At 40.1% G+C, this 27,994-nt stretch overlaps 1 protein-coding gene across 1 annotated transcript in view; it reads left to right on the forward strand.

The window, feature by feature from the left end:
• Window positions 1-27,994, forward strand: part of DCAF1 (DDB1 and CUL4 associated factor 1) — an 84,228-nt gene that overhangs the window by 15,942 nt on the left and 40,292 nt on the right. The window contains exons 5-8 of the mRNA XM_065885474.1: window positions 21,932-22,069; window positions 23,073-23,585; window positions 23,897-23,998; window positions 27,834-27,992. Coding sequence (XP_065741546.1) covers window positions 21,932-22,069; window positions 23,073-23,585; window positions 23,897-23,998; window positions 27,834-27,992 — 912 coding nt within the window. The remainder of the gene's footprint in view (window positions 1-21,931; window positions 22,070-23,072; window positions 23,586-23,896; window positions 23,999-27,833; window positions 27,993-27,994) is intronic.

A 27,994-nucleotide genomic window follows, 5' to 3' on the forward strand; every position in this document is an offset into this window, starting at 1 on the left:
AGTGGCTGAGCCTGTGAGCCATGGCCGCTGAGCCTGCATGTTGGGAGGCTGTGCTCTGCAACGGGAGAGGCCAGAACAGTGAGAGGCCCGTGTACCACAAAAAAAAAAAAAAAAAAAAAAAAGATAAATAAATAAATAAATGGCTGTGTTGAGTCTTCATTACTGCACGCAGGCTTTCTGTAGTTGCGGCGAGCAGGGGCTTCTCTTCATTGCAGTGCGCAGGCTTCTTTTGTTGTGGAGCTCTAGGCACATGGGCTTCAGTAGTTGTGGCATGCAGCCTCTAGAGCGCAGGCTCAGTAGTTGTGGTGCACGGGCTTAGTTGCTCTGCGGCACGTGGGATCTTCCTAGACCAGGGCTTGAACCCGTGTCCCCTGCATTGGCAGGCGGATTCTTAACCACTATGCCATCAGGGAAGTCCCTGTTATTTGTAGACTTTTTAACGATGGCAGTTCTGACTGGTGTGAGGTGGTACTTCATTTTAGTTTTGTTTTACATTTCTCTAATAATTAGTGATGTTGAGCATCTTTTCATGTGCCTACTGGCCATCTGCATGTCTTCTTTGGAGAAATGTCTATTAAGATCTTCTGTTGATTTTTCAATTGGGTTGTTTGTTTTTTTGTTGTTGAGTTGTATGAGCTGTTTGTATATTTTGGAGATTAAGCAGTTTTGGTCTCATCATTTCAAATATTTTCTCCCCTTCTGTAGGTTTTTGTTTTTTTTTTTAACATTTATTTATTTCGCTGCGCCGGTTCTTAGTTGCCATGTGCGGGATCTTCGTTGCCGCGTGTGGGATCTTCCTTGCCACATGTGGGATCCTTGTTGCTGTGTACAGGATCTTCAGTTGCAACATGTGGGATCTTTTAGTTGTGGCATGTGAACTCTTAGTTGCAGTATGTGGGATCTAGTTTCCTGACCAGGGTTTGAACCTGGGCCCCCTGCATTGGGAGTGTGGAGTCTTAGCCACTGGACCACCAGGAAAGTCCCTTGTTTCTTTTAAATGATTTCCTTCGCTGTGCAAAAGCTTTTAAGTTTGATTAGGTCCCATTTTATTTTTGTTTTTATTTCTGTTGCCTTGGGAGACTGACCTGAGAAACCATTGGTACGATTTATGTCAGAGAATGTTTAGCCTGTGCTTTCTTCTAGGAGTTTATGGTGTTACATCTTATGTTCAAGTCTTTAAGCCATTTTGAGTATTTTTGTGCATGGTGTGAGTGTGTGTCCTAACTTCACTGATTTACATGTGGCTGTCCATCTTTCCCAGTACCACTTGCTGAAGAGACTGTCTTTTTCCCATTTTATAGTCTTGCTTCCTTTGTCCACGATTAATTGAATGTAGGTGTGTAGGTTTATTTTTGGGCTCTCTATTTTGTTCCATTGATCCATATGTCTGTTTTTGTACTGATACTACACTGTTTTGATTACTGTACCTTTGTAGTATTGTCTGAAGCCTGGGAGAGTTATGCCTCCTGCTTTGAATTTTTTCCTCAGGATTGCTTTGGCAATTCTGGGTTTTTTATGGCTCCATATGAATTTTTGCATTATTCTAGTTCTGCAAAAAATGTCATGGGTAATTTGATAGGGATTGCATTAAATCTGTGGATTGCTTTGGGTAGTATTGCCATTTTAATAATATTAATTCTTCCAATCCAAGAGCATGGGATATCTTTCCATTTCTTTGCATTCTCTTTAATTTCTTTTAGTAATGTTTTATAGTTTTTAGCATATAAGTCTTTCACTTCCTTGGTCAGGTTTATTCCTAGGTATTTTATGTTTTTTGGTGTGATTTTAAAAAGTATTGTTTTTATACATTCTCTTTCTGATATTTCATTGGTTTTTAAAAAATATTTATTTATTTAGCTCTGTCGGGTCTTAGTTGTGGCACTCCGGATCTTCATTGCGGCATGCAGGATCTTTCATTGCGGTGCATGGGCTCTTCATTGCGGTGCATGGGCTCTTCATTGTGGTGCACGGACTCTAGAGAGCATGGGCTCAGTAGTTGTGGTGAGCAAGCTCTCTACTTGTGGCACATGGGCTCCAGACTGTGCAGGCTTTGTAGTTGTGGTACACGGGCTCTAGGGCATGCAGGCTCAGTAGTTGACAGCACACAGGCTTAGTTGCCCCGCGGCATGTGGGATCTTAGTTCCCCGACCAGGGATCGCACCTGTGTCCCCTGCATTGGACGGTGGATTCTTAAGCACTGGACCACCAGAGAAGCCCCTGATATTTCATCATTAGTGTCAAGAAATTTATGCAACTGATTTCTGAATGTTAATCTTGTATCCTGCTACTTTTCTGAATTCCTTTATAGGATCTAGTAGTTTTAGTGTGGAATCCTTAGGGTTTTCTATATATAGTATCATGTCTTCTGCATTTAGTGACAATTTTACCTCTTCCCTTCCAATTTGAATACCTTTTATTTTTCTTGTCAGATTGCTGTGGCTAGGACTTCCAATACTATGTTGAATAGAAGTGGTAAGAGTGGGCATCCTTGTCTTGTTCCAGGTTTTAGTGGGAAGACTTTCAGCTTTTCACCACTGAGTATTTTATTGGCTTTGGGTTTGTCATAAATGGCTTTTATTATGTTGAGGTATGTTCCCTCTATACTCACTTTGGTAAAAGTTTTATCATGGATGATGTTGAATTTTGCCAAATGCTTTTTCTGCATCTATTGAGATAATCACATGGTTTTTTACTTTTCTTTTGTTTATGTGGTGTATTACATTGATTGCTTTGCAGATGTTGAACCATTCTTGTGAACTTGGGATGAATCCCACTTGGTTGTGGTGTATGATCTTTTTTATGTGGTGTTGGATTCACTTCGCTAATATTTTGCTGAGAATTTTTGCATCTATATTCATCAAAGATATTGGCCTGTAATTTTCTTTTTTGGTGGTATCTGTCTGATTTTGGTATCAGGGTGATGGTGACTTCATAGAATGTCTTTGGGAGTGTTTCCTCCTCTTCAGTCTTTTGGAACAGTTTTAGAAGAATCAGTGTAAGTTCTTCTTTGTATGTTTGGTAGAATTTGCCTGTGAAGGCACCTGGTCCTGGACTTTTGTTTGTAGGGAGTTTTAAAAATTACAGATTCTACTTCACTTCTAGTGATCAGTCTGTTCAGATCATCTGTTTCTTCTTGATTCAATTTTGGTGGGCTGTATGTTTGTAGAAAGTTGTCTATTTCTTGTAGGTTGTCAAATTTGTTGGCATATAATTGTTCACAGTACTCTTTTATGTTTTTTTTGTATTTCTATGGTACCAGCTGAGATTTCTCCTTTTTCATTTCTTATTTTATTTGGGTTCTCGCTCTTTTCTTCTTGGTGAGCCTGGCCAGAGGTTTGTCAACTTTGTTTACCCTTTCAAAGAACCAGTTCTCAGTTTCTTTTTTGGGGGGGGGGGTCATGCTGCGTGGTTTGTGGGATCCTAGTTCCCTGACCAGCGATTGAACCTGGGCCCTTGGCAGTGAAAGTGCGGAGTCCTAACCGCTGGACCACTAGGGAATTCCCTTTCTTTTGTTTTTTAAACCTCTGTTTTATTTATTTCCACCCTGATCTTTATTGTTTTCTTCCTTCTGCTGACTATGGGTTTCGTTTGTCCTTTTTCTAATTCTTTGAAGTGGTAGGTTAGGTTGTTTATTTGAGACTTTTCTGGTTTTTTGAGGAAGGCCCGTGTCACTATGAACTTCCCTCTAAGAACTGCTTTTGCTGCATCTCATGGATTTTGTATGATTGTGTTTTCGTTGTCGCTTTTCTCAAGGTACTTTTTAAATTTCCTTTTTGATTTCCTTGTTGACCCATTGGCTTTGTAGTAACATGTTGTTTAGTCTCCATGTAATCATTTTTTTCTCATTTCTTTTCCTATGGTTGATTGCTAGTTTCATGCCATTGTGTTCAGAGGAGATGCTTGAAATAATTTCTGTACTCTTATTAAATTTGTTGAGGTTAGTTTTGTGCCTTAGTATGTGGTCAGTCCTAGAGAGAGTGTTCCATGTGCACTTGAAAAGAATGTGTATTCTGGTTTTTTTTTTTTTTTTGATGTAGTATCCTGAAAATATCAATTAAATCTAAGTGTTGTATCATTTAGGATCTCTGTTGCCTTATTGATTTTTCTGTCTAGAAGATCTCTTCATTGATGTGAGTGGGGTGTTAAAAGTCTCCTATTGTATTCCCATCAATTGCTCCTGTTATGTCTGTTAGTATTTGTTTTATGTATTTGATTGCTCCTGTATCAGTCGCACATATGTTGACGAAGTGTTAAATCATCTTCTCGTATTGATCCTTTTACTGTTATATAGTGTCCTTTATCTTTCTTATGGCCTTTATTTAATTTTTAAAATATTTATTTATTTTGGCGGCACTGGGTGTTAGTTGCAGCATGTGGGATCTTAGTTGCAGCACGTGGACTTCTTGGTTGTGACATGCGGACTGGACTCTTAGTTGTGGCATGAGGACTCTCAGTTGCGGCATGTGGACTGTTTAGTTGCAGCATGCATGTGGTATCTATTTCCCCGACCAGGGATCGAACCTGGGCTCCCTGCATTGGGAGCACAGAGTCTTACACATTGGACCACCAGGGAAGTCCTTGGCCTTTGTTTTAAAGTCTGTTTTGTCTGCTAGGAATATTGTAGCTCCTGCTTTCTTGTCATTTCTGTTTGCATGAAATGAAATACCTTTTTCCATCCCCTCACTTTCAGTCTGTGTGTGTCCTTTGCCCTAAGATCGATCTCTTGTAGGTTGAATCTTGTAGGCTCTTGTTTTTTTTATCCAGTCTGCCACTCTTTGTTTTTGATTGGAGCATTTGGTCCATTGACATTTAAGGTAATATTGATACATATATATTTATTACCATTTTAAATCTTGTTTTCAGCTGTTTCTATATTCCTTGTTTGTTCCTTTTTCTTTTCAGGGGTTGATGATTTTATTTTATGCTTGTGTTGGTTTTGGTTTTTGTGACTCTATTGTATGTTTTTGATTTGTGGTTGCCCTGTTTTTCAAGTATGTTAACCCCTTCCTAGTTCTGCTTGCTTTAGACTGATAGTCATATAGGCCCAAAAACATTCTAAAAACAAAAAATCTACATTTTCTTAGTCCTTCCCCAAATTTTATGATTTTGATGTCCTTTTTTTACATCTTCATCTTTATCCTTTTGCTGTTCCTTGCAATTATGATCGCTTTCACAAATAGGTGGTGGTTTTTTTTTTCCTTTTTGATTTGTATACTAGCTAATTTAAGTGATTTACTCTCCAATTGCTATCTCCCTGTATCTTCCTGCTTCTTTTAGAGAAAACCTTTCAATATTTCTTTTAGGATAGATTTAGTATTGCTGTATTCTTTTATTTTTTCCTTGTCAGAGAAATTATTTCTCCTCCTATTCTAAATGATAATTTTGCTGGGTAGAGTATTCTAGGTTGCAGATTTTTCCCTTTCAAGACTTTGAATATATTTTGCCACTCCCTTCTGGCTTGCAGCATTTCTTTAGAGAAATCAGCTGATAGCCTTATTGGGCCTTCCCTTGTAATTAACTCTTTGTTTTTCTCTTGCTGCCTTTAGTATTCTCTCTTTAACTTTTGTCATTTTTATTATCATATATCTTGGAGTGTAGGTCTGTCTGGGTTCATCTTGATTGGGACCCTCTGTGCTTCCTATATGTGGATATCTGTTTCCTTCTTTAGATTTGGGAAGTTTTCAGCCATAATTTCTTCAGATACATTTTCAATCCCCTTTTCTCTTTCTTCTCCCTCTGGAATCCCTGTTATGTGTATTTTGGCATCGTTTATATTATCCCATAGGTCTGTTAACGTTGCTTTCTTTTTTTTTCATTTGTTTTTCTTTTTTAAAAATTAATTAATTAATTAATTTGGATGCGCTGGGTCTTAGTTGAGGCAAGTGGGATCTTTCTTGCCGTGTGCGGGATCTTCATTTTGGTGTGTGGGATCTTTTAGTTGCAGCATGTGGGTCTTAGTTGCGGCATCCAGGATATTTTTTTTTAGTTGCGGCACATGGGATTTTTAGTTGCGGCATGCAGGATATTTTAGTTGCAGCATGCAGCTCTTAGTTGCGGCGTGTGGGATCTAGTTCCCTGACCGGGGATCAAACCCGGACCCCCTGCATTGGGAGCATGGAGTCTTAACTGCTGGACCACCAGGGATATCCCTCATTGGGTTTTCTGTCTACTCTTTTGTTTGGGTAATTTATTATTATTTTTTTTAACATCTTTATTGGGGTATAATTGCTTTACAATGGTGTGTTAGTTTCTGCTTCATAACAGAGTGAATCAGTTATACATATGTTCCCATATCTCTTCCCTCTTGCGTCTCCCTCTCTCCTACCCTCCCTATCCCACCCATCCAGGTGGTCACAAAGCACTGAGCTAATCTCCCTGTGCTATGCGGCTGCTTCCCACTAGCTATCTACCTTATGTTTGGTAGTGTGTATATATCCATGCCTCTCTCTCGCTTTGTCACAGCTCACCCTTCCCCCTTCCCATATCCTCAAGTCCGTTCTCTAGTAGGTCTGTGCCTTTATTCCTGTCTTACCCCTAGGTTCTTCATGACATTTTTTTTTCTTAAATTCCATATATATGTGTTCGCATATGGTATTTGTCTTTCTCTTTCTGACTTACTTCACTCTGTATGACAGACTCTAGGTCTATGCACCTCATTACAAATAGCTCAATTTCGTTTCTTTTTATGGCTGAGTAGTATTCTATTGTATATATGTGCCACATCTTCTGTATCCATTCATCTGATGATGGGCACTTAGGTTGTTTCCATCTCCGGGCTATTGTAAATAGAGCTGCAATGAACATTTTGGTACATGACTCTTTTTGAATTATGGTTTTCTCAGGGTATATGCCCAGTAGTGGGATTGCTGGGTCATATAGTAGTTCTATTTGTAGTTTTTTAAGGAACCTTCATACTGTTCTCCATAGTGGCTGTACCAATTCACATTCCCACCAGCAGTGCAAGAGTGTTCCCTTTTCTCCACACCCTCTCCAGCATTTATTGTTTCTAGATTTTTTGATGATGGCCATTCTGACTGGTGTGAGATGATATCTCATTGTAGTTTTGATTTGCATTTCTCTAATGATTAATGATGTTGAGCGTTCTTTCATGTGTTTGTTGGCAGTCTGTATATCTTCTTTGGAGAAATGTCTGTTTAGGTCTTCTGCCCACTTTTGGATTGGGTTGTTTTTCTGTTATTGAGCTGCATGAGCTGCTTGTAAATTTTGGAGATTAATCCTTTGTCAGTTGCTTCATTTGCAAATATTTTCCCCCATTCTGAGGGTTGTCTGTTGGTCTTGTTTATGGTTTCCTTTGCTGTGCAAAAGCTTTGCAGTTTCATTATGTCCCATTTGTTTATTTTTGTTTTTATTTCCATTTCTCTAGGAGGTGGGTCAAAAAGGATCTTGCTGTGATTTACGTCATACAGTGTTCTGCCTATGTTTTCCTCTAAGATTTTGGTAGTTTCTGGCCTTACATTTAGGTCTTTAATCCATTTTGAGCTTATTTTTGTGTATGGTGTTAGGGAGTGATCTAATCTCACACTTTTATATGTACCTGTCCAGTTTTCCCAGCACTACTTATTGAAGAGGCTGTCCTTTCTCCACTGTACATTCCTGCCTCCCTTATCAAAGATAAGGTGACCATATGTGCGTGGGTTTATCTCTGGGCTTTCTATCCTGTTCCATTGATGTATCTTTCTGTTTTTGTGCCAGTACCATACTGTCTTGGTTTCTGTAGCTTTGTAGTATAGTCAGAAGTCAGGGAGCCTGATTCCTCCAGCTCCGTTTTTCATTCTCAAGATTGCTTTGGCTATTCGGGGTCTTTTGTGTTTTCATACAAATTGTGAAATTTTTTGTTCTAGTTCTGTGAAAAATACCAGTGGTAGTTTGATAGGGATTGCATTTTATCTGTAGATTGCTTTGGGTAGTAGAATCATTTTTTCACAATGTTGATTCTTCCAATCCAAGAACATGGTATATCTCTCCATCTGTTTGTATCATCTTTAATTTCTTTCATCAGTGTCTTATAATTTTCTGCATACAGGTCTTTTGTCTCCTTAGGTAGGTTTATTCCTAGATATTTTATTCTTTTTGTTGCAATGGTAAATGGGAGTGTTTTCTTGACTTCACTTTCAGATTTTTCATCATTAGTGTATAGGAATGCAAGAGATTTCTGTGCATTAATTTTGTATCTTGTTACTTTACCGAATTCATTGATTAGCTCTAGTAGTTTTCTGGTAGCATCTTTAGGATTCTCTATGTATAGTATCATCTCATCTGCAAACAGTGACAGCTTTACTTCTTCTTTTCTGATTTTGATTCCTTTTATTTCCTTTTCTTCTCTGATTGCTGTGGCTAAAACTTCCAAAACTATGTTGAATAAGAGTGGTGAGAGTGGGCAACCTTGTCTTCTTCCTGATCTTAGTGGAAATGCTTTCAGTTTTTCACCATTGAGGATGATGTTGGCTGTGGGTTTGTCATATATGGCCTTTATTACATTGAGGAAAGTTGCCTCTATGCCTACTTTCTGGAGGGTTTTTATCATAAATGGGTGTTGAATTTTGTCAAAAGCTTTTTCTGCATCTATTGAGATGATCATCTCGTTTTTCTCCTTCAATTTGTTAATATGGTGTATCACGTTGATTGATTTGCGTATATTGAAGAATCCTTGCATTCCTGGAATAAACCCCACTTGATCATGGTGTATGATCCGTTTAATGTGCTGTTGGATTCTGTTTGCTAGTATTTTGTTGAGGAGTTTTGCATCTATGTTCATCAGTGATATTGGCCTGTAGTTTTCTTTCTTTCTGACGTCCTTGTCTGGTTTTCGTATCAGGGTGATGGTGGCCTTGTAGAATGAGTTTGCGAGTGTTCCTCCCTCTGCTATATTTTGGAAGAGTTTGAGAAGGATAGGTGTTAGCTCTTCTCTAAATGTTTGATAGAATTCACCTGTGAAGCCATCTGGTCCTGGGCTTTTGTTTGTTGGAAGATTTTTTTTTGTTTTTTGTTTTTTTTTCTTGTTTGTTTTTTTGTGTGTGTGTGTCTGTGTGGTTTTTTTTTTTTTTTTTTTTTTTTTTTTTTTTTTTGCGGTACGTGGGCCTCTCACTGCTGTGGCCTCTCCCGTTGCAGAGCACAGGCTCCAGACGCGCAGGCTCAGCGGCCATGGCTCACGGGCCCAGCCACTCCGCGGCATGTGGGATCTTCCCAGGCCGGGGCACGGACCCGTGTCCCCTGCATTGGCAGGCGGACTCTCAACCACTGCGCCACCAGGGAAGCCCTGTTGGAAGATTTTTAATCACAGTTTCAATTTCAGTGCTTGTGATTGGTCTGTTCATATTTTCTGTTTCTTCCTGATTCAATCTTGGCAGGTTGTGCATTGCTAAGAATTTGTCCATTTCTTCCAGGTTGTCCATCTTATTGGCATAGAGCTGCTTGTAATAAACTCTCATGATCTTTTGTATTCTGCAGTGTCAGTTGTTACTTCTCCTTTTTCATTTCTAATTCTATTGATTTGAGTCTTCTCCCTTTTTTTCTTGATGAGTCTGGCTAATGGTTTATCAATTTTGTTTATCTTCTCAAAGAACCAGCTTTTACTTTTATTGATCTTTGCTATCGTTTCCTTCATTTCTTTTTCATTTATTTCTGATCTGATTTTTATGAATTCTTTCCTTCTGCTAACTTTGGGGTTTTTTTGTTCTTCTTTCTCTAATTGCTTTAGGTGCAAGGTTAGGTTGTTTATTGGAGATGTTTCCTGTTTCGTAAGGTAGGATTGTATTGCTATAAACTTCTCTCTTAGAATTGCTTTTGCTGCATCCCATAGATTTTGGGTCGTTGTGTCTCCATTGTCATTTGTTTCTAGGTATTTTTTAATTTCCTGTTTGACTTCTTCAGTGATCACTTCGTTATTAAGTAGTGTATTGTTTAGCCTCCATGTGTTTGTATTTTTTACAGATCTTTTCCTGTAATTGATATCTAGTCTTATAGCGTTATGGTCGGAAAAGATACTTGATACAATTTCAATTTTCTTAAATTTACTGAGGCTTGATTTGTGTCCCAAGATATGATCTATCCTGGAGAATGTTCCATGAGCACTTGAGAAAAATGTGTATTGTGTTGTTTTTGGATGAAATGTTCTATAAATATCAATAAAGTCTATCTTGTTTAATGTATCATTTAAAGCTTGTGTTTCCTTATTTATTTTCATTTTGGATGATCTGTCCATTGGCGAAAGTGGGGTGTTAAAGTCCCCTACTATGAATGTGTTACTGTTGATTTCCCCTTTTATGGCTGTTAGTATTTGCCTTATGTATTGAGGTGCTCCTATGTTGGGTGCATAAATATTTACAACGGTTATATCTTCTTCTTGGATCAATCCCTTGATCATTATGTAGTGCCCTTCTTTGTCTCTTCTAATAGTCTTTATTTTAAAGTCTATTTTGTCTGATATGAGAATTGCTACTCCAGCTTTCTTTTGGTTTCCATTTGCATGAAATATCTTTTTCCATCCCCTTACTTTCAGTCTGTATGTGTCTCTAGATCTGAAGTGGGTCTCTTGTAGACAGCAAATATATGGGTCTTGTTTTTGTATCCATTCAGCCACTCTGTGTTTTTTGGTGGGAGCATTTAGTCCACTTACATTTAAGGTAATTATCGATGTGTATGTTCCTATTCCCATTTTCTTAATTGTTTTGGGTTTGTTATTGTAGGTCTTTTCCTTCTCTTGTGTTTCTTGCCTAGAGAAGTTCCTTTAGCATTTGTTGGAAAGCTGGTTTGGTGGTGCTGAACTCTCTCAGCTTTTGCTTGTCTGTAAAGGTTTTAATTTCTCCATCAAATCTGAATGAGATCCTTGCTGGGGAGAGTAATCTTGGTTGCAGGTTTTTCTCCATCATCACTTTAAATATGTCCTGCCAGTCCCTTCTGGCTTGCAGAATTTCTGCTGAAAGATCAGCTGTTAATCTTATGGGGATTCCCTTGTGTGTTATTTGTTGTTTTTCCCTTGCTGCTTTTAATATGTTTTCTTTGTATTTAATTTTTGACAATGTGATTAATATGTGTCTGGGCATATTTTTCCTTGGATGTATCCTGTATGGGACTCTCTGTGCTTCCTGGACTTGATTAACTATTTCCTTTCCCTTATTAGGGAAGTTTTCAACTATAATCTCTTCAAATATTTTCTCAGTCCCTTTCTTTTTCTCTTCTTCTTCTGGAACCCCTATAATTCGAATGTTGGTGCGTTTGATGTTGTCCCAGAGGTCTCTGAGACTGTACTCAGTTCTTTTCATTCTTTTTTCTTTATTCTGCTCTGCTGTAGTTATTTCCACTATTTTAACTTCCAGGTCACTTACCCGTTCTTCTGCCTCAGTTATTCTGCTATTGATCCCATCTAGAGTATTTTTAATTTCACTTATTGTGTTGTTCATCATTGTTTATTTCATGTTTAGTTCTTCTAGGTCCTTGTTAAATGTTTCTTGCATTTTGTCTCTTCTATTTCCAAGATTTTGGATCATCTTTACTATCATTATTCTGAATTCTTTTTCAGGTTGACTGCCTATTTCCTCTTCATTTGTTAGGTCTGGTGGGTTTTTATCTTGCTCCTTCATCTGCTGTGAGTTTTTCTGTCTTCCCATTTTGCTTATCTTACCGTGTTTGGGGGTCTCTGTTTTGCAGGCTGCAGGTTCGTAGTTCCCGTTGCTTTTGGTGTCTGTCCCCAGTGACTAAGGTTGGTTCAGTGGGTTGTGTAGGCTTCCTGGGGGAGGGGACTAGTGCCTGTGTTCTGGTGGATGAGGCTGGATCTTGTCTTTCTGGTGGGCAGGTCCACGTCTGGTGGTGTGTTTTTGGTTGTCTGTGGACTTATTATGATTTTAGGCAGCCTCTCTGCTAATGGGTGGGGTTGTGTTCCTGTCTTGCTAGTTGTTTGGCATAGGATTTTCAGCACTGTAGTTTGCTGGTCGTTGAGTGAAGCTGGGTGCTGGTGTTGAGATGGAGATCTCTGGGAGATTTTCACCGTTTGATATTATGTGGAGCTGGGAGGTCTCTTGTGAACCAGTGTCCTGAAGTTGGGTCTCCCTCCTCAGAGGCACAGCACTGACTCCTGGCTGCTGCACCAACAGCCTTTCATCCACACGGCTCAGAATAAAAGGGAGAAAAAGTAGAAAGAAAGAAGTAGTAGAAGTAGAAAGAAAGAAAGAAGGAAAGGAAGAAAGGAGGGAGGGAGGAAGGAGGGAAGGAAGGAAAAAAAGAAAGAAGATAAAGTAAAATAAAATAAAGTAAGATAAACTATAATAAAGTTATTAAAATAAAAAAATAAGAGAAAAAAATTAAAAAAACAAAAATAAAACGGACGGATAGAACCCTAGGACAAATGGTGGAAGCAAAGCTATACAGACAAAATCTCACACAGAAGCATGCACATACACACTCACAGAAAGAGGAAAAGGGGAAAAAATAATAAATCTTGCTCTCAAAGTCCACCTCCTGAATTTGGGATGATTGATTGTCTATTCATGTCTTCCACAGATGTAGGGTACATCAAGTTGATTGTGGAGCTTTAATCCGCTGTTTCTGAGGCTGCTGGGAGAGATTTCCCTTTCTCTTCTTTGTTCTCACAGCTCCCAGGGGCTCAGCTTTGGATTTGGCCCCGCCTCTGCGTGTAGGTCGCCGGAGGGCGTCTGTTCTTCGCTCAGACAGGACGGGGTTAAAGGAGCCGCTGATTCGGGGGCTCTGGCTCACTCTGGCCGGGGGGGAGGGAGGGGCACGGAGTGCGGGGCGAGCCTGCGGTGGCAGAGGCCAGCGTGACGCTGCACCAGCCCGAGGCGCGCTGTGCGTTCTCCCGGAGGAGTTGACCCTGGATCCCGGGACCCTGGCAGTGGTGGGCTGCACAGGCTCCCCGGAAGGGGGGTGTGGACAGTGACACAGGCTTCTTGGTGGCGGCAGCAGCAGCCTTAGCGTCCCATGCCCGTCTCTGGGGTCGGCGCTTTTAGCCGCGGCTCGCGCTCGTCTCTGGAGCTCCTTTAAGCAGCGCTCTTAATCCCCTTTCCTCGCGCACCAGGAAACAAAGAGGGAAGAAAAAGTCTCTTGCCTCTTCGGCAGGTCCAGACTTTTCCCCGGGCTCCCTCCCAGCTAGTCATGGTGCACTAACCCCCTGCAGGCTGTGTTCACGCCACCAACCCCAGTCCTTTCCCGTGCTCTGACCGAAGCCCGAGCCTCAACTCCCAGCCGCGCCCGCCCTGGCGGGTGAGCAGAGAAGCCTCTCGGGCTGGTGAGTGTCGGCCGGCCCCGATCCTCTGTTCGGGAATCTCTCCGCTTTGCCCTCCGCACCCCTGTGGCTGTGCTGTCCTCTGCGGTCCCGAGGCTTTCGCCCTCCACCACCCGCAGTCTCCACCCGTGAAGGGGCTTCCTACTGTGTGGAAACCTTTTCTCCTTCACAGCTCCCTCCCACTGGTGCAGGTCCCATCCCTATTCTTTTGTCTCTGTTTATTCTTTTTTCTTTTGCCCTACCCAGGTTCGTGGGGGGGTTTCTTGCCTTTTGGGAGGTCTGAGGTCTACTGCCAGCGTTCAGTAGGTGTTCTGTAGTTGTTGTTCCATGTGTAGATGTGTTTCTGGTGTATCTGTGGGGAGGAAGGTGATCTCCGCGTCTTACTCTTCCGCCATCTTTCTGAAAGCCTCTGGGTAATTTCTGTTATTCTGTCTTGCAGATTACTTATTCTTTCTTCTGCATTATTTATTTTGCTATTTGTTGCATTTAGCTTAGCTATCTCCTCAACAAATGAAGATTCTAATTTTTCTTGTCTCCTCCTTATAGTTTCTAGTTCCTTTTTACAGTAATCTGCATTTCTGTCGAAAACCTTTCTTAGTTCCTTCAGTATTTTCATTACCTCCTTTTTGAACTTGGTGTCTGTTAGACTGAAGAGGTCTGTTTCATTGTTTGTTCCTTCAGGGGAATTCTCTTGGTCTTTTAATTGGGAGTGGTTCCTCAGCTTCTTCATTTTGCTTATATTTCTCTTTGTGAGTTTAAGAGATATAAATACCTATAGTAGTCTTGGAGGGCTTTTTATGTATGGGAGCGTCCCTGCATAGCTTGTGTGGGTTTAATATTTTTTTGGTCTGAGGGCTGTTTTTGGTTTGGGTGCTTGCTGTTTCTTTACTCAGCATGTGCTGGTCATTAGCCCCTTGTTAGGGGGTATGCAGGCATGCAGCCCGCTCATGGGACCCTTGGTGCCAGTGGGCTGCATGTGCTCCCGGGGAAGCGGGGGCATTGGTTGGTGCCAGGTTTTGGGACCGTTGGCCAACTATCCATGCCTGACTCTGGAGTCCAAGATGGCAGCGGCAGCTATTGCCCACCCCTGGAGCTTGTGTAGGTGGTGCCCTGCCTCCTGAGAGAGGGCGTGGAGAAAGAAGCTCCTGTGGCGGGCCCACGCATCTCCTCGTGGGCCCCCCATCAATGGTGCCTTGCCCCTCTGGGGGGCCCAGGCTTCCTTCCGTAATCCCTCGGTTATAACGCACCACACCCTAGCCCCCTCAGGCTGTCACCATGCATCCAGCCCCAGTCCTCTTCCCGGTTCTCACCTTCAAAGCACAAGCCTCAGCACTCAGCCCCTGACCCCCTCAGTGGAAGAGTGAGCATCTTGGGCTGGGGAGTGCCAGGTAGCACCACCGACTGTCTGTGCAGGTGTCTCTCCTCTTTGCCCTCTGCAAACTAGTCGCTGCGCTCTCCCCTGAGGCTCTGGAGCTCCCCCTCCGTTCCGGCTGTTCTCTCTGCCAGTGAGGGGACTTACCAGTGTGTGGAAACCTTTCCTTTTTCACAGTTCTCTCCCAGGTATGTAGGTCCTGTCCCGTTTCCTTTCGCGCTTTTTTTTTTTTTTTCCTACCCAGTTACATGGAGATTTTCTAGCCCTTTTTGAAGTCTGAGGTCTTCTGCCATCATCCAGTAGGTGTTCTGTGAGAATTGTTCCACATGTAGATGTATTTGTGGGGGAAGGTGAACTCCATATCCTACTCCTCTGCCATCTTAATCATTCTTTTAAATTTTACTTTTATTTAAAATTATTTGGCTGTATAGTTTCTTCATTATATTAAGTGTGTTATAGAACGGAGTACTTTTATATTTACATACCAGGTTTCTCATACTGTTTACGTTTATCAGTGTATGCTCTTAATCCAGTGAGAACAGGACCTTTAGGGACTTAATTCTTTAAGAGTACTGCTTTAACTTTTTTTTTCTTTGAGGTTGTTTCAGATTATTGGAGGTCAGAGGGATAAAATCGAAGAGAATGAAATCTCAGAAAGTGTAACCCTCAAGCCAGCGTTTTCAAGATTTTATACTCTGGAACGTTAAGATTCCCCTAAAATGTTAATAGGTGTTTTATGATGAAAATGTCCATGTGGTCAGTTAGGTAGATGGCTACTGTTTATTGAGTGCCAGGCCTGTGCTAAGCATTTGATTTGCATAGTATCATTTAACTCTCACAGCATCCCATGAGGTACGAAGAAAACCATGAGTCTATGGTATTTCAGAATCAGAGAGAAAAGAAATGGTTTTAATACAGAAGGGACAAGACCCAGATCTATCAAGATGACTAACCAGGATAACTTACAAACTCTCCCGTTGCACAGAAATACAAATTTTGGGTAAACTATAATAAACTCTTAGAGAAATCCCTAGGTGCCAGAAATATGGAACTATAAAAGTAAAGTGGTAATTGAGGACAGGGACAAAATCTTGGGTGAGGAGTTTAGAATGGGGACCCTGACCTCCATATAAAACTGGGATTCCCTAAGGACCTTCACTGAAACAATGGAAAAGGAAAATATCTGCTTTATGCTGTGGGGAGATGATAGATTTCTCATTCTCTGACTCCACTCTGAGGGGCAGGGGCATGGGCATGTAAGTCTCCCCTGAGAATCTCTGGGCATGGGCCTTATTTGGGTAAATGTTTGAAATTTCTATTTTGATTGGGAACCCCAAAGTCAAGATATTAACAACAAACAAAATTGTTTTGGACCAGTGATATTCTTTGGTTGTCTGGCAAAAGCAAATACAGAACTCCCGTGGAGGAGAAGCTTTCACAATCCGGGCCACAAGGGATTTTCACAGAAAAAACAATTTCCACAAAAAGTGAGCTCACAAAAAAATTACAAAGTATCCCAGCAAATAATCCTCCATGATTAGGAGTCAACAATTAAACAATGACTGGATATGTTTCCTTTTCAGATTTTTCATTACTAGTGTATAGAAATGCAACTGATTTCTGTGTATTGATTTTGTATTCTGCAACTTTGCAGAATTCATTTATTCTAACAGGTTGTTTTGTGTGTTTGTGTGTGTGTGTGTCTGTGTCTGTGTCTGTGTGTGTGGAGTTTTTTATGTAAAAGATCATGTCATTTGTGAACAGAGATAATTTTATTTCTTCCTTTCCAACACGGACGCCTTTAATTTCTTTTTCTTGCCAGTACTATGTTGAATACAAGTGGTGAAAGCAGACATCCTTGTCCTGTTTTTAATCTTTGGAGAAAGTCTGTCAGACTTTTACGGTTGAGTGTAGTGTTAGCTGTAATTTTTTTCATGACTGGCATTTATTATGTTGAGGAAGTTTCCTTCTATTTCTAGTTTATTAAGTGTTTTTTAATGAAAGGGATTTTACTTTTGTCAAATTCTTTTTGCCTCAGTTGACATGGTCATGTGGTTTTCTACTAATTCACAAAAATTAATTCACACTGATTCTATTAATGTGGTGTGTTACATAGATTGATTTTTGTATTTTGAACCATACGTACCTGGGTAAATCCACCTGGTCGTGGTATATACAGTAATCCTCTTACTATGCTGCTGAATTGAGTTTGCAAATATTTTTTGAGAATTTTTGCATCAGTATTCATAATGAGTATCTGTAATTTTCTTGTACTATCTTTGTGTCTTGCTTTGGTATCAGGGTAATGCTGGATTCATAGAATGAGTTAGGAAGTGCTCCTTCTCATTAATTTTTTGGAAGAGTTTGAGAAGGCTTGGTATTAATTCCTTAAATGGTAGAATTTACCAGTTAAGCGATCTGGTCCTAGGTTTTTCTGTTTTGGGAGGGTTTTGACAACTGATTCAGTCTCCTTCCTGGTTATGTCTGTTCAGTTATTCTGTTTCTTCATTAGTCCATTTTGGTAGATTGTGTTTCTAGGAATTTGTCCGTTTAAGTTACTCAATTTGTTGGTGTACAGTTGTTTATAGTGTTCTCCTGTAATCCACCCCCCACTTTTGTTTTTGGTCATGCCACATGTGGCTTGTGGGATCTTAGTTCCCTGACCAGGGATTGAACCTAGGCCCTCGGCCATGAAAGTGTGGAGTCCTACCCACTGGACCACTGGGGAATTCCCTTATAATCCTTTTTATTCATGTAAAATTGGTAGTAATGTCCCCCCTTTCTTTTTTTAAAAAAAATTTAAAATTTATTTATTTTTTTGGCTGCATTGGGTCTTTGTTGTGGTACATGGGCTTCTCATTGTGGTGGCTTTTCTTGTTGCAGAGCACGGACTCTAGGCAGTGGGCTTCAGTAGTTGCAGCACGTGGGCTCTGTAGTTGTGGGGGGGCGGGCTCTAGGGCGCGTGGGCACAGTAGTTGTGGCTCATGGGCTCAGTAGTCGTGGCTCACGGGCTCTAGAGCACAGGCTCAGTAGTTGTGGTGCGTGGGCTTAGTTGCTCTGCGGCATGTGGGATCTTCCTGGACCAGGGCTTGAACCTGTGTCCCCTGCATTGGCAGGTGGATTCTTAACCACTGCACCACTGGGGACGTTTTCCCTTTTCATTTTTGATTCTAGTAATTTGTTTTCTCTCCTTTTTTTTTTTTCTTGATCAGTTTAGCTAAAGGTTTGTCAATTTTGTTGATCTTTTCAAAGCAACAACTTTTGGTTTCATTAATTTTCTGTATTTTTCTATTTGCTATTTTGTTTATCTCCATTCTAATCTTTATTATTATTATTTTTTACTCCTGCTATCTTTGGGTTTTATTTGCTCTTTCTTGTTCCTTAAAGTGTACAGTTAGGTTATTAATTTGACCTTTTTTTCTTTTTAATTTTATGTGCTTGCAGCTGTAAATTTCCCTCTTTGCATTGCTTTTGTGGTATCCCATAAATTTTGGTATGTTGTGTTTTTGTTTTCATTCATCTCAAGGTATTTTCTAATTTCCCTGTGATTTCTTCTTTGACACTTTTGTTGGTTAAGACTGTTGATTTCCACATATGAATTTTCCAGTTTTCTCTTGGGATGTTGATTTCTCATTTCATTCCATTGTGATTGGAAAAAATTATTTGTAAGAGGTCAGTTCTTTTTAAATTATTAAGACTTGTTTTGTGGCCTTACATGTAGTCTCTTCTGTGAAATGTTCCATGTGTACTTGAAAAGAATGTATATTCTGCTCTTGTTGGACGGAGTGTTCTCTATATGTCTTTTAGATCTAATTGGTTTGTAGTGTTGTTCAACTCCTCTGTTTCCTTATTGATTTTCTTTTCGGTTCTATCCATTATTGAAAGTTCTGGTAAAGAGTTTCTGTTTAGGATGATGAAATTCTGGAAATAGTGTTGATGGTTACACAACATTGTGAATGTACTGAATCCCACCGAATTTTACACTGAAAAATGGTTAAAATAGTTAAAAGTTATGAATGTGAAAGAATCAGAACTCCAAGAAAAGTCTAAGACTATGAAAAAAATGGCCATTTGGAAAATGAACAAAGGAACTACTGGAAATAAAAATTACAGTTATTGAATTTTAAAACTTAGTAGATGAGGTGGAGTGAAATTTAGACACAGCTAAAGATAGAATTAATAAACTGGAATATCTGACAGGATAATCCTTAATGAAGCTCTTAGAAATAAGACTAGAATTAGAAAATTTAACATGTATCTAAAAGGAATTTCAATAAAAGAGAATAGAAGGCACTTCCCTGGTGGTCCAGTGGTTAACATTCTGCACTTCCACTGCAAGAGGTGTGGGTTCAACCGCTGGTCAGGGAACTAGGATCCTGCATGGCATGCAGTGCAGCCAAAAAAGAAAAAAAAAATGTGTATGTGTGTATATATACACACACACATATATATAAAAGAAAAAGAAAATAGAAAGGTAATATTCAGAGGGATGAGACTAGGATCTTACAAATAAATGAAAGACATGACCACTCAGATTCAGAAAGCCCAATGAATACCAAAGACCAAAAGATTTTAAAAGCAACTAGAGTGGGACTTCCCTGGTGGCACAGTGGTCGAGAATCCGCCTGCCAATGCAGGGGCCATGGGTTTGAGCCCTGGTCCGGGAAGATCCCACATGCCATGGAGCAACTGAGCCTGTGTGCCACAACTGCTGAGCCTGCGCTCTAGAGCCTGTGAGCCACTACTGCACCCGTGTGCCAAACTACTGAAGCCCCTGTGCCTAGAGCCCATGCTCTGCAACAGGAGAAGCCACCACAGTGAGAAGCCTATGCGCCACAAAATGAAGAGTAGCCCCAGCTTGCCGCAACTAGAGAAAGCCCGTGTGCAGCAACGAAGACCTAACGCAGCCTAAATAAATAAATAAACAAAACCACTCAAAAAATAGTAATAAAAAGCAACTAGAGTATAAAAGATTCCTTCAAATTAACATAGCATGCTTTGCCACAGCATCAGTAGAGGCCAGATAATAGTAGAAAATGTCTTCAGAGAACTTCTGTAAACCTAGAAATATTGACCAAAATAAACAATTTTGGAGGGCAAAAGGGCAAACAGAAATTCTTGATAACATGTAGATGGAAGGCAATAATTGCAGTTAGTATTTTAAGTTTCTTATACTGTTTGGAAATAGGGAAGGATGATAGACTTAAAATTGATGGTACATATATTTTCATATCAATAAGTATTTTATTATTATTATTTTAAATTAATTTTTTTGGATTGTGCTGGGTGTTCGTTGCTGTGTGCAGGCTTTCTCTAGTTGCTGCGAGCAGGGGCTACTCTTCGTTGTTGTGCGTGGGCTTCTCATTGTTTGTTTTGTTTTGTTTTGCGGTACGCGGGCCTCTCACTGTTGTGGCCTTCTCCCATTGCGGAGCACAGGCTCCGGACGCGCAGGCTCAGCAGCCATGGCTCACAGGCCCACCTGCTCCGCGGCATGTGGGATCTTCCCGGACCGGGGCATGAACCTGTGTCCCCTGCATCGGCAGGCGGACTCTCAACCACTGCGCCACCAGGGAAGCCCTGGGCTTCTCATTGTCATGGCTTCTCTTGTTGCAGAGCACAGGCTCTAGGTGCACGGGCTTCAGTAGTTGTGGCACATGGACTCTAGAGCACAGCCTTAGTAGTTGTGGTGCAAGGGGCTTAGTTGCTCCGCAGCATGTGGGATCTTCCTGGACCAGGGATTGAACCCATGTCCTCTGCATTGGCAGGCAGATTCTTAACCATTGCACCACCAGGGAAGCCCCTCAATAAGTATTTTAAAATAGAATTTCTCAAAATGCGTTTTCAGAGTGTTAGTTTTTAAAAAAAAAACTTTAAAATTTGAAGTATATAGGAGAATGACACCATGACCCTAGGGAAGAGTTTCTTAAGATAAAGTGCACAACGTTTAAAAGAAAATATTGCTAAGTATGATTATATAAAAATTAAGAACTTGTGCTTATCATGAAACACTGGTAAAAGACATGAGTATTTCAGAGAAAGTGGAAGTATGAATGGTCGGAAGGCATGAAAAAAAATGCTGAACTTCATTAGTAAATGAGAAAATTCAAGTTAAATGAAATGTTAATTTTTTATACCCACCAGACTGCAAAAAATTAAAAGTCTGATAGTGGCCAAGTGTTGGTAAAGATGTAGGAAAAAAGAACTATTTGCTGTAGGAAATGTGAATTGTCATTTTGGAAAATAGTTTGGCCTCCTCTAGTAAAGTTGAGCAAACACACCTGTGACTTAGTACTGTTCCTAGGTGTCTACTTTAGGGACATGCTTGCACAAAAATAAGTATAGTTAAGCCAACAGAATAGCAGCAGCAGAATATGGAGATGAAGAGCATTTGGAGGTACACTGCCTAGGATAAGATCCCAGCTTTGCCACTTACTAGTTTTGTGACTTTTGGTAAGTTACTTAACCTCATTGTGACAGTTTTCTATTCTGTAAATATAGTACTTACCTAATCATATAGGGTTGATATGAGGATTAAATGTTATGTGTAAAGCCTGTCTTATATTGAGTGCTATTTGTGACAATTACATGTAACCATATAGATGAATGTAAAAAACATAACGTGTAAAAGAAACAAGTTGCAGAAAAATACATATGGCACCACACAATTTACACAGTTCAAAGCATATAACGTTTAACAAAAGCCTTATAAGAAAATTATTAAAATTTAGTAATGCAGGTACCCTTTGGGGAGGGAGGAGGCGGGTGGTATAGGGAGTGGGGACACATGGGAGGTTTCTGTTTCTTAAACTCAGTGGTAAATCACAGAGGTGATTTTCATTTTCTTTGGACTGTACATGTTTATGTATTTTATTTCATAGTAAAAACTAACTAAAAATAAGGGTGGGATATGTGGAGTTAAATACTTGTTTGATGGAGGACTTCTCAGAGCACTGATAATGTTAATTGTGCATTGTGAACTTCAAAGAGAGATATAGAATTTTTAGGGCTCCCCACTTGGTCATGGAACCTTTTGGGTCTTAACAGCTAAAGTAGGATTGCATTATGTGATTGTTGATCTTTAGCTTGAGTTTTAGTGGATAAATTGAATTCTGTTTCACAGTGCACAGATATTTTAACTAAACCACCTACTATTGTACAGTGAGTTCACTTGGATTTTTTAATCTTATGAGCAATATTGAAATGTTTTATTAAAAAAATTCTTTTACAAGACTGAAGTCTTTGCTTATATCTTTAATTATGAATTTTTTCCCCCTGAATTGTGCTATTTCATTTCCTTACTATAGGAAGGAATTGTTGAGAATCTTTTCAAATGGGCCCGAGAGGCTGATCAGCCACTGAGGACATATTCTACTGGTCTGTTAGGAGGTGCTATGGAAAATCAAGACATTGCTGCCAACTACAGGGATGAAAATTCACAGCTGGTAAGGACCATGTTAGAATGATTTTTTTTGCATAAGATGGGAGTGTATTCACTCGTTCTTTCTTGCTACTGAACTTGAATAGGTAGATCTTATTTGTTACCTTGTACTAGAGTATAGCTATAATTTCAGTATTTCAAGACTACTTTTCATAAGAGTTTTGATTGGACCTTTTTTTTTTTTACTAGAAAATAGCTGTTTTTCATCTTGTCAAGGATCATGATATTTTGTACCAGATAAATAGTACCACTCCCTTTCCCTTCCCAACATCTGGATTATGAAAAATTTCAAACGTTTAGCAAAATATAATTTTACAGTGAACACCTGTATACACACCACTTACATTGATTGTGAATATTTTACTAAACTTATATTCATGAATACCCATCCATCCATTCACCCCTCATTATATCCATCCACCATTCTTTTTTTTTTTTTTAATGCAGATTAAAATAAATTGCAGACCTAATCACTCTCTCTTTTTAAAACTAAGCATAATACTACAGTTTAGGCTTGGCCCAAAAAATGAGTACTTAAAGGAAAAGGTAAAACATAAATGGTGAACTTGAAAATTAGATTATGTAATTATGTATAATGTGGATGACAGTATTTAACAGAATATAACTTACGGCAGATAAAAATTTCAGAAACATTCATGTTTGATTTTCAGACACTTTTTAAAAATTGTGAATATATCTAGTGTCTGCCTCTTCAGGTGTGATGGTCCACCCCAGTTTGATCCAGCCAGATATGTTGTGAATTAGGTGTTTTATGTGCAGATCTTCTGGTTTGGGTTCTCTGGGAAATTTTATGGGGAATGAGACTTTTAGCCATTATTTATTTCATCAAGCTGTAGGAATCAAGTCAACATATTTATCAAATCTTTACTATTACCAGGCATTGAAATAATTGCATGATTATCCCTAAGTGGAAGTAAGAATTATTTGAATCATTTAAATTAAGATGCAGAAGAGACAACCCCTTTTATTCCAATATCTGTTGATAGGTGGCAATAGTACTTCGAAGACTGAGGGAGCTACAGCTTCAGGAAGTAGCTTTGAGGCAAGAAAGCAAGCGTCCTAGCCCACGAAAGCTCTCCTCTGAACCCCTTTTGCCTCTGGATGAAGAAGCTGTGGATATGGACTATGGCGACATGGCTGTAGATGTAGTGGATGGCGAACAAGAGGAAGCTTCTGGAGACATGGAGATCTCCTTTCATCTTGATTCAGCCCACAAGACCAGTAGCAGAGTGAACTCAGCAACTAAACCTGAGGAAGGAGGACTGAGGAAAAACAAGTCAGCAAAACAGGGTGACAGAGAGAGCTTTAGGAAAGCCAAGCAAAAGTTGGGTTTCTCATCATCTGATCCAGATCGCATGTTTGTTGAGCTGTCTAACAGCAGCTGGTCAGAAATGTCCCCCTGGGTGATTGGCACCAATTATACCCTTTATCCTATGACTCCTGCTATCGAGCAGCGACTTATTCTCCAGTATCTGACCCCTTTAGGAGAATATCAGGAGGTAAGCTTATTGGGAAGAGTAGTGTTCACATTTTGGGACCACTGTGTTTATTTCTGGGATATTTTGTGGTGTCATTTTATACATTGATGTGTTTTTACACTAATATAGAAAAGTCTTTGCCTCAAACTGGTAAAGTCTTATGGAGGTCACTCCTGATAAGGCCTTTTCGATCAAAGTGTGTTTGTATGTTTATCTTCATAAAGCGGGGGGAAGAGGCACCTCATTTCTTTAATCTTCTATCTTCATAAAGGAATAGGAAATATGTGAAAATAAATTCAAATGTTAAGACTTGTTTTTGGTGTTGATTTCAGTTACTTCCCATATTCATGCAACTTGGATCACGGGATTTGATGATGTTCTATATTGACTTGAAACAGACTAACGATGTCCTACTTACATTTGAGGCACTCAAGGTAAAGTTCTTAAAAATGTTAGGTCACTGAGCATTTTATTGACATGGATGTGCCTATATGTTTTGGTATGTAGCATCTCTGGATTTTATTGTTCAGGGTGGTGCTTTTTTTAAAAATAAATTAATTTTATTTATTTATTTATTTTTGGCTGCATTCGGTCTTCGTTGCTGCATGCGGGCTTTCTCTAGTTGCAGCGAGTGCGGGCTATTCTCTGTTGCGGTGCGCGGGCTTCCCATTGCGGTGGCTTCTCTTGTTGCAGAGCACAGGCTCTAGGCGTGCAGGCTTCAGAAGTTGTGGCTCGCGGGCTCTAGAGTGTATGCTCAGTAGTTGTGGTGCATGGGCTTAGTTGCTCCGTGGCATGTAGGATCTTCCCAGACCAGGAATAGAACCTGTGTCCCCTGCATTGGCAGGTGTATTCTTTTGTTTTTGTTTTTACATTAATTAATTATATTTTGGCTGTGTTGGGTCTTCGTTGCTGCATGCGGGCTTTCTCTAGTTGCAGTGAGTGGGGACTACTCTTCTTTGCAGCACGTGGGCTTCTTGTGGTGGCTTCTCTTGTTGTGGAGCATGGGCTCTAGGCATGTGGGCTTCAGTAGTTGTGGCACGTGGGCTCAGTAGTTGTGGCTCATGAGCTTAGTTGCTCCGTGGCATGTGGGATCTTGCTGGAATAGGGATCGAACCTGTGTCCTCTGCATTGGCAGGCGGATTCTAAATGACTGTGCCACCAGGGAAGTCCCAGCAGGCAGATTCTTAACCACTGTGCCACCAGGGAAGTCCCCAGGGTGTTTCTATTGCCAGATGTGTCAGTCGTGACAAATGAAAATTTCTTTTTTAGATAGAAGAAATGAGGCTTACCAAGTGCCTCCACAGAAATTCAGGGGTCAGTCCTAGAGGATTGAATGTTAAAGGAGAAAGTGGATCTAGACCTGAGAGTGGCCCAGTTATTGTTACTGGATAGGAAGAGAAACTAAGTGTATAGTACCTTAGGTCATACTACCTTTTAAGTATTCTGTCAGCCAACAACACTTCTTCTAAGTTATTAACTATATACATATTGTATGATGTTAGATTATTTAGAGTAGACAAAATATAAAGCAGAAAATGAGTAAAGAAATAGAGGCATACTCAAATTCAGTAAAGGTAAATGATTTTCTAGGTTGCAAAGGGGCTAAATGTAAGAGGGCAGGTATGTCTAGCCTACCAAATCCATACCTTTTCATGATAATTTAGGTAATCTGAAGGGAGAGAGGTTAAGTGGAATGAATAATTTTGTGGCTATTATAGTTCTACCCAACAGGTAACTAAATGAACACAGTACTATTCTGTGATGTTTACAATATTAGACAAATAAGTTAAGTCTCTGCTGTTTATTGTTTGGTTAAGAGAGACAGGCATGTAAGCCTATGATTTCTTTTAGATACTATAGATGTTGTGAGAAAAGTATGGGGCACAAAGGAAGGAATGGTCTGTTCTCCTTGAGAAATAGTAGCTTCTAGACAAGACCTCTGAAAAAGAGGTAATGTTCTCACTGGCTGTTCAAAGTTACAATTTCATTCCTGATATTCCAGAGCCATGCTGTCCAATAGAACTTTCTGTGACGATGGAAATGTTCTTTGTGCTGTTCAAAACAGTGGCTACTAGCCATATGTGAGCACTTAAAATGTAGCTAGTGCCTCTGAGGCATTGAATTTTTAACTAAATTTTAATTAAATTAGCCACATGTGGCCAGTGACTAGTGCATTGGACAGCACAGTTCCAGAGTATATTGAAATTAAATAGAAATAAGGAAATTTGCCTTTCAGACCCCAGAAATTTTAAGTTTGGAGGAGGTCAGACATAAATTGGAGTAACATGTATTCCTATGTATGGGATGCAGTGTGTGTGTGTGTGTGTGTGTATAAAGTGTGTAAACTCATGATTGTACTTTGAACAGTGAGATGAAGCTGGAGGTCAGAGTGGTCTCCAGTGACCCAAAGGGATTGCTTTCAGATGCAGCATCCTGTCCTGAAAAGGAAATAGTGAAGAAGGGACTTGGGCAGTTGCTATTTCTGTAGGTCTTTGTATGAGGAACTGTAATGGGTGTCATTATTCAGCTGTTTTCTGTGCAGCCTCATATAAGGGATTAAAGAAAATGAAATAAGGATGAACAGGGAAAAATCAGACAAGAGATCCTTCTTATAGGGAAATAAAAAGTATAGAAAGTTATGTGTACTGTTTTGTTCAAAAGGAAGTCTCAGTTGTGTAGGAGAAAGAACAGGTGTTGAAGTTAGTATTGGGTTGGCCAAAATGTTCTGGTTTTTCTGTAAGATCGTATAGATCAATAGAAACAAAATGGGATAAAATAGTAAATTGAGAACTAGAGGGCTTCCCTGGTGGCGCAGTGGTTGGGAGTCAGCCTGCCAATGCAGGGGACACGGGTTCGTGCCTCAATCTGGGAGGATCCCACATGCCGCGGAGTGGCTGGGCCCGTGAGCCATGGCCGCTGAGCCTGCGCGTCCGGAGCCTGTGCTCTGCAATGGGAGAGGCCACAACAGTGAGAGGCTTGCGTACCGCAAAAAAACAAAAACAAACAAACAAAAAAAGAACTAGAACCTTATATGGAGGTACAATACAAGGAGAGAAAATAGAATCTTTGCCCACATGAGTGAGGTGAGCCAGGTTATGGGCTATGTTGAGCCAAGTAGAATTAAGGTTCTTGGTAAAGATTGAGCCTGTTTGTTCTCTGTTTCCCTACCTACTGATCTGGCAGTGGAACTGCCACTTTATGGTAGTGACTTTATTGGAAAAAGCACGTGCAGTGGCCTAAGTATTGGGGAGGGAACCATACATAGTTTAGTTTCTTGGGGAAAGACTTGGTGGGAATGTGGTAGAGGTTTGTGTATCAGCCAAGTAAAGAGTGAAGGGATTTGAATTATATATAAGGGTTAGTCTGAGTCTCTGTGTTAAGAGAACTTCTGAAGAGGGTACATACTTGTTGTTTTTGCCATTGACCTTGGTGAAATTTATACAGGTATCAAATCATGTAATTACAAATCTGTGTTGTCTTGTCTGTACCTGCTGCCTGTATCACCACCCAGAAGACACCTTGACATGAGAAACAGGAGGCCAACAGAAACAGGAGGCTCCAGTTCTCCTGAGGCCCCATCCACGTTGGCCTGGGTTCAAAGTCATTGAGTAGCCTGCTGCTTGCATCGCACTCCTTGCCCTTAAAATTGCCCAGAAGATCAGGTCCACCCAGAGAGGCTAGTAAGAATTGAACAGCAAGTTAACAAAACTTGATAACAAAGGCCTGTCTAATAGAGACTTAATAAAATAGTTCATTAGTAAAGGTCTATTTAAAGTGCATTCTGATTAGTTCTAAAAATTTACAAATTTTGATAATTTACTGAAGACTTTTCTTTGGGGATATATTGAGGATCAATTTAAAGGAAAGCAGAGTTTTGGATTTTATTAGATGATGAGTCAGTGACTGAGCCAAAGCTAAAACATAGAGCTGATGATGTTTAAAGGATTAAAATGGGAAGGGTAACAAAAATCCTTTAGGGAAGCTATGTAATAATAAAATGGTGTAGGATTATGTCATTATGTACAGCAATATTCTTCATTTCTTGTTTTTCATCCTCATGAAAACCTTTGGTATTAGGAGGGAATATTATGGAATCCTAGAGTTTTTTGGTTTGTTTTGTTTTTGTTTTTTGTTTCCCTTAAGCAGTATTGGTTTTACTTCTGTTCTGAGGGAGTGGTTGTCTGCTTCAGAGGAGTCTTTGTGTTTAGCAACTGTGAAGAGATATTTGTTCTAGATTTTTCCACGGTGATATGTGTCCTCTTTGTTTAGCACCTAGCATCTCTCCTGCTCCATAACAAGTTTGCCACAGAATTTGTTGCACATGGTGGAGTACAGAAATTACTGGAAATTCCTCGTCCTTCTATGGCTGCAACTGGTGTATCCATGTGCTTGTATTACCTGTCCTACAACCAGGATGCCATGGAAAGAGT

The sequence above is a fragment of the Phocoena phocoena genome, chromosome 10, assembly GCF_963924675.1.
Source record: "Phocoena phocoena chromosome 10, mPhoPho1.1, whole genome shotgun sequence".
NCBI lineage: Eukaryota > Metazoa > Chordata > Mammalia > Artiodactyla > Phocoenidae > Phocoena > Phocoena phocoena.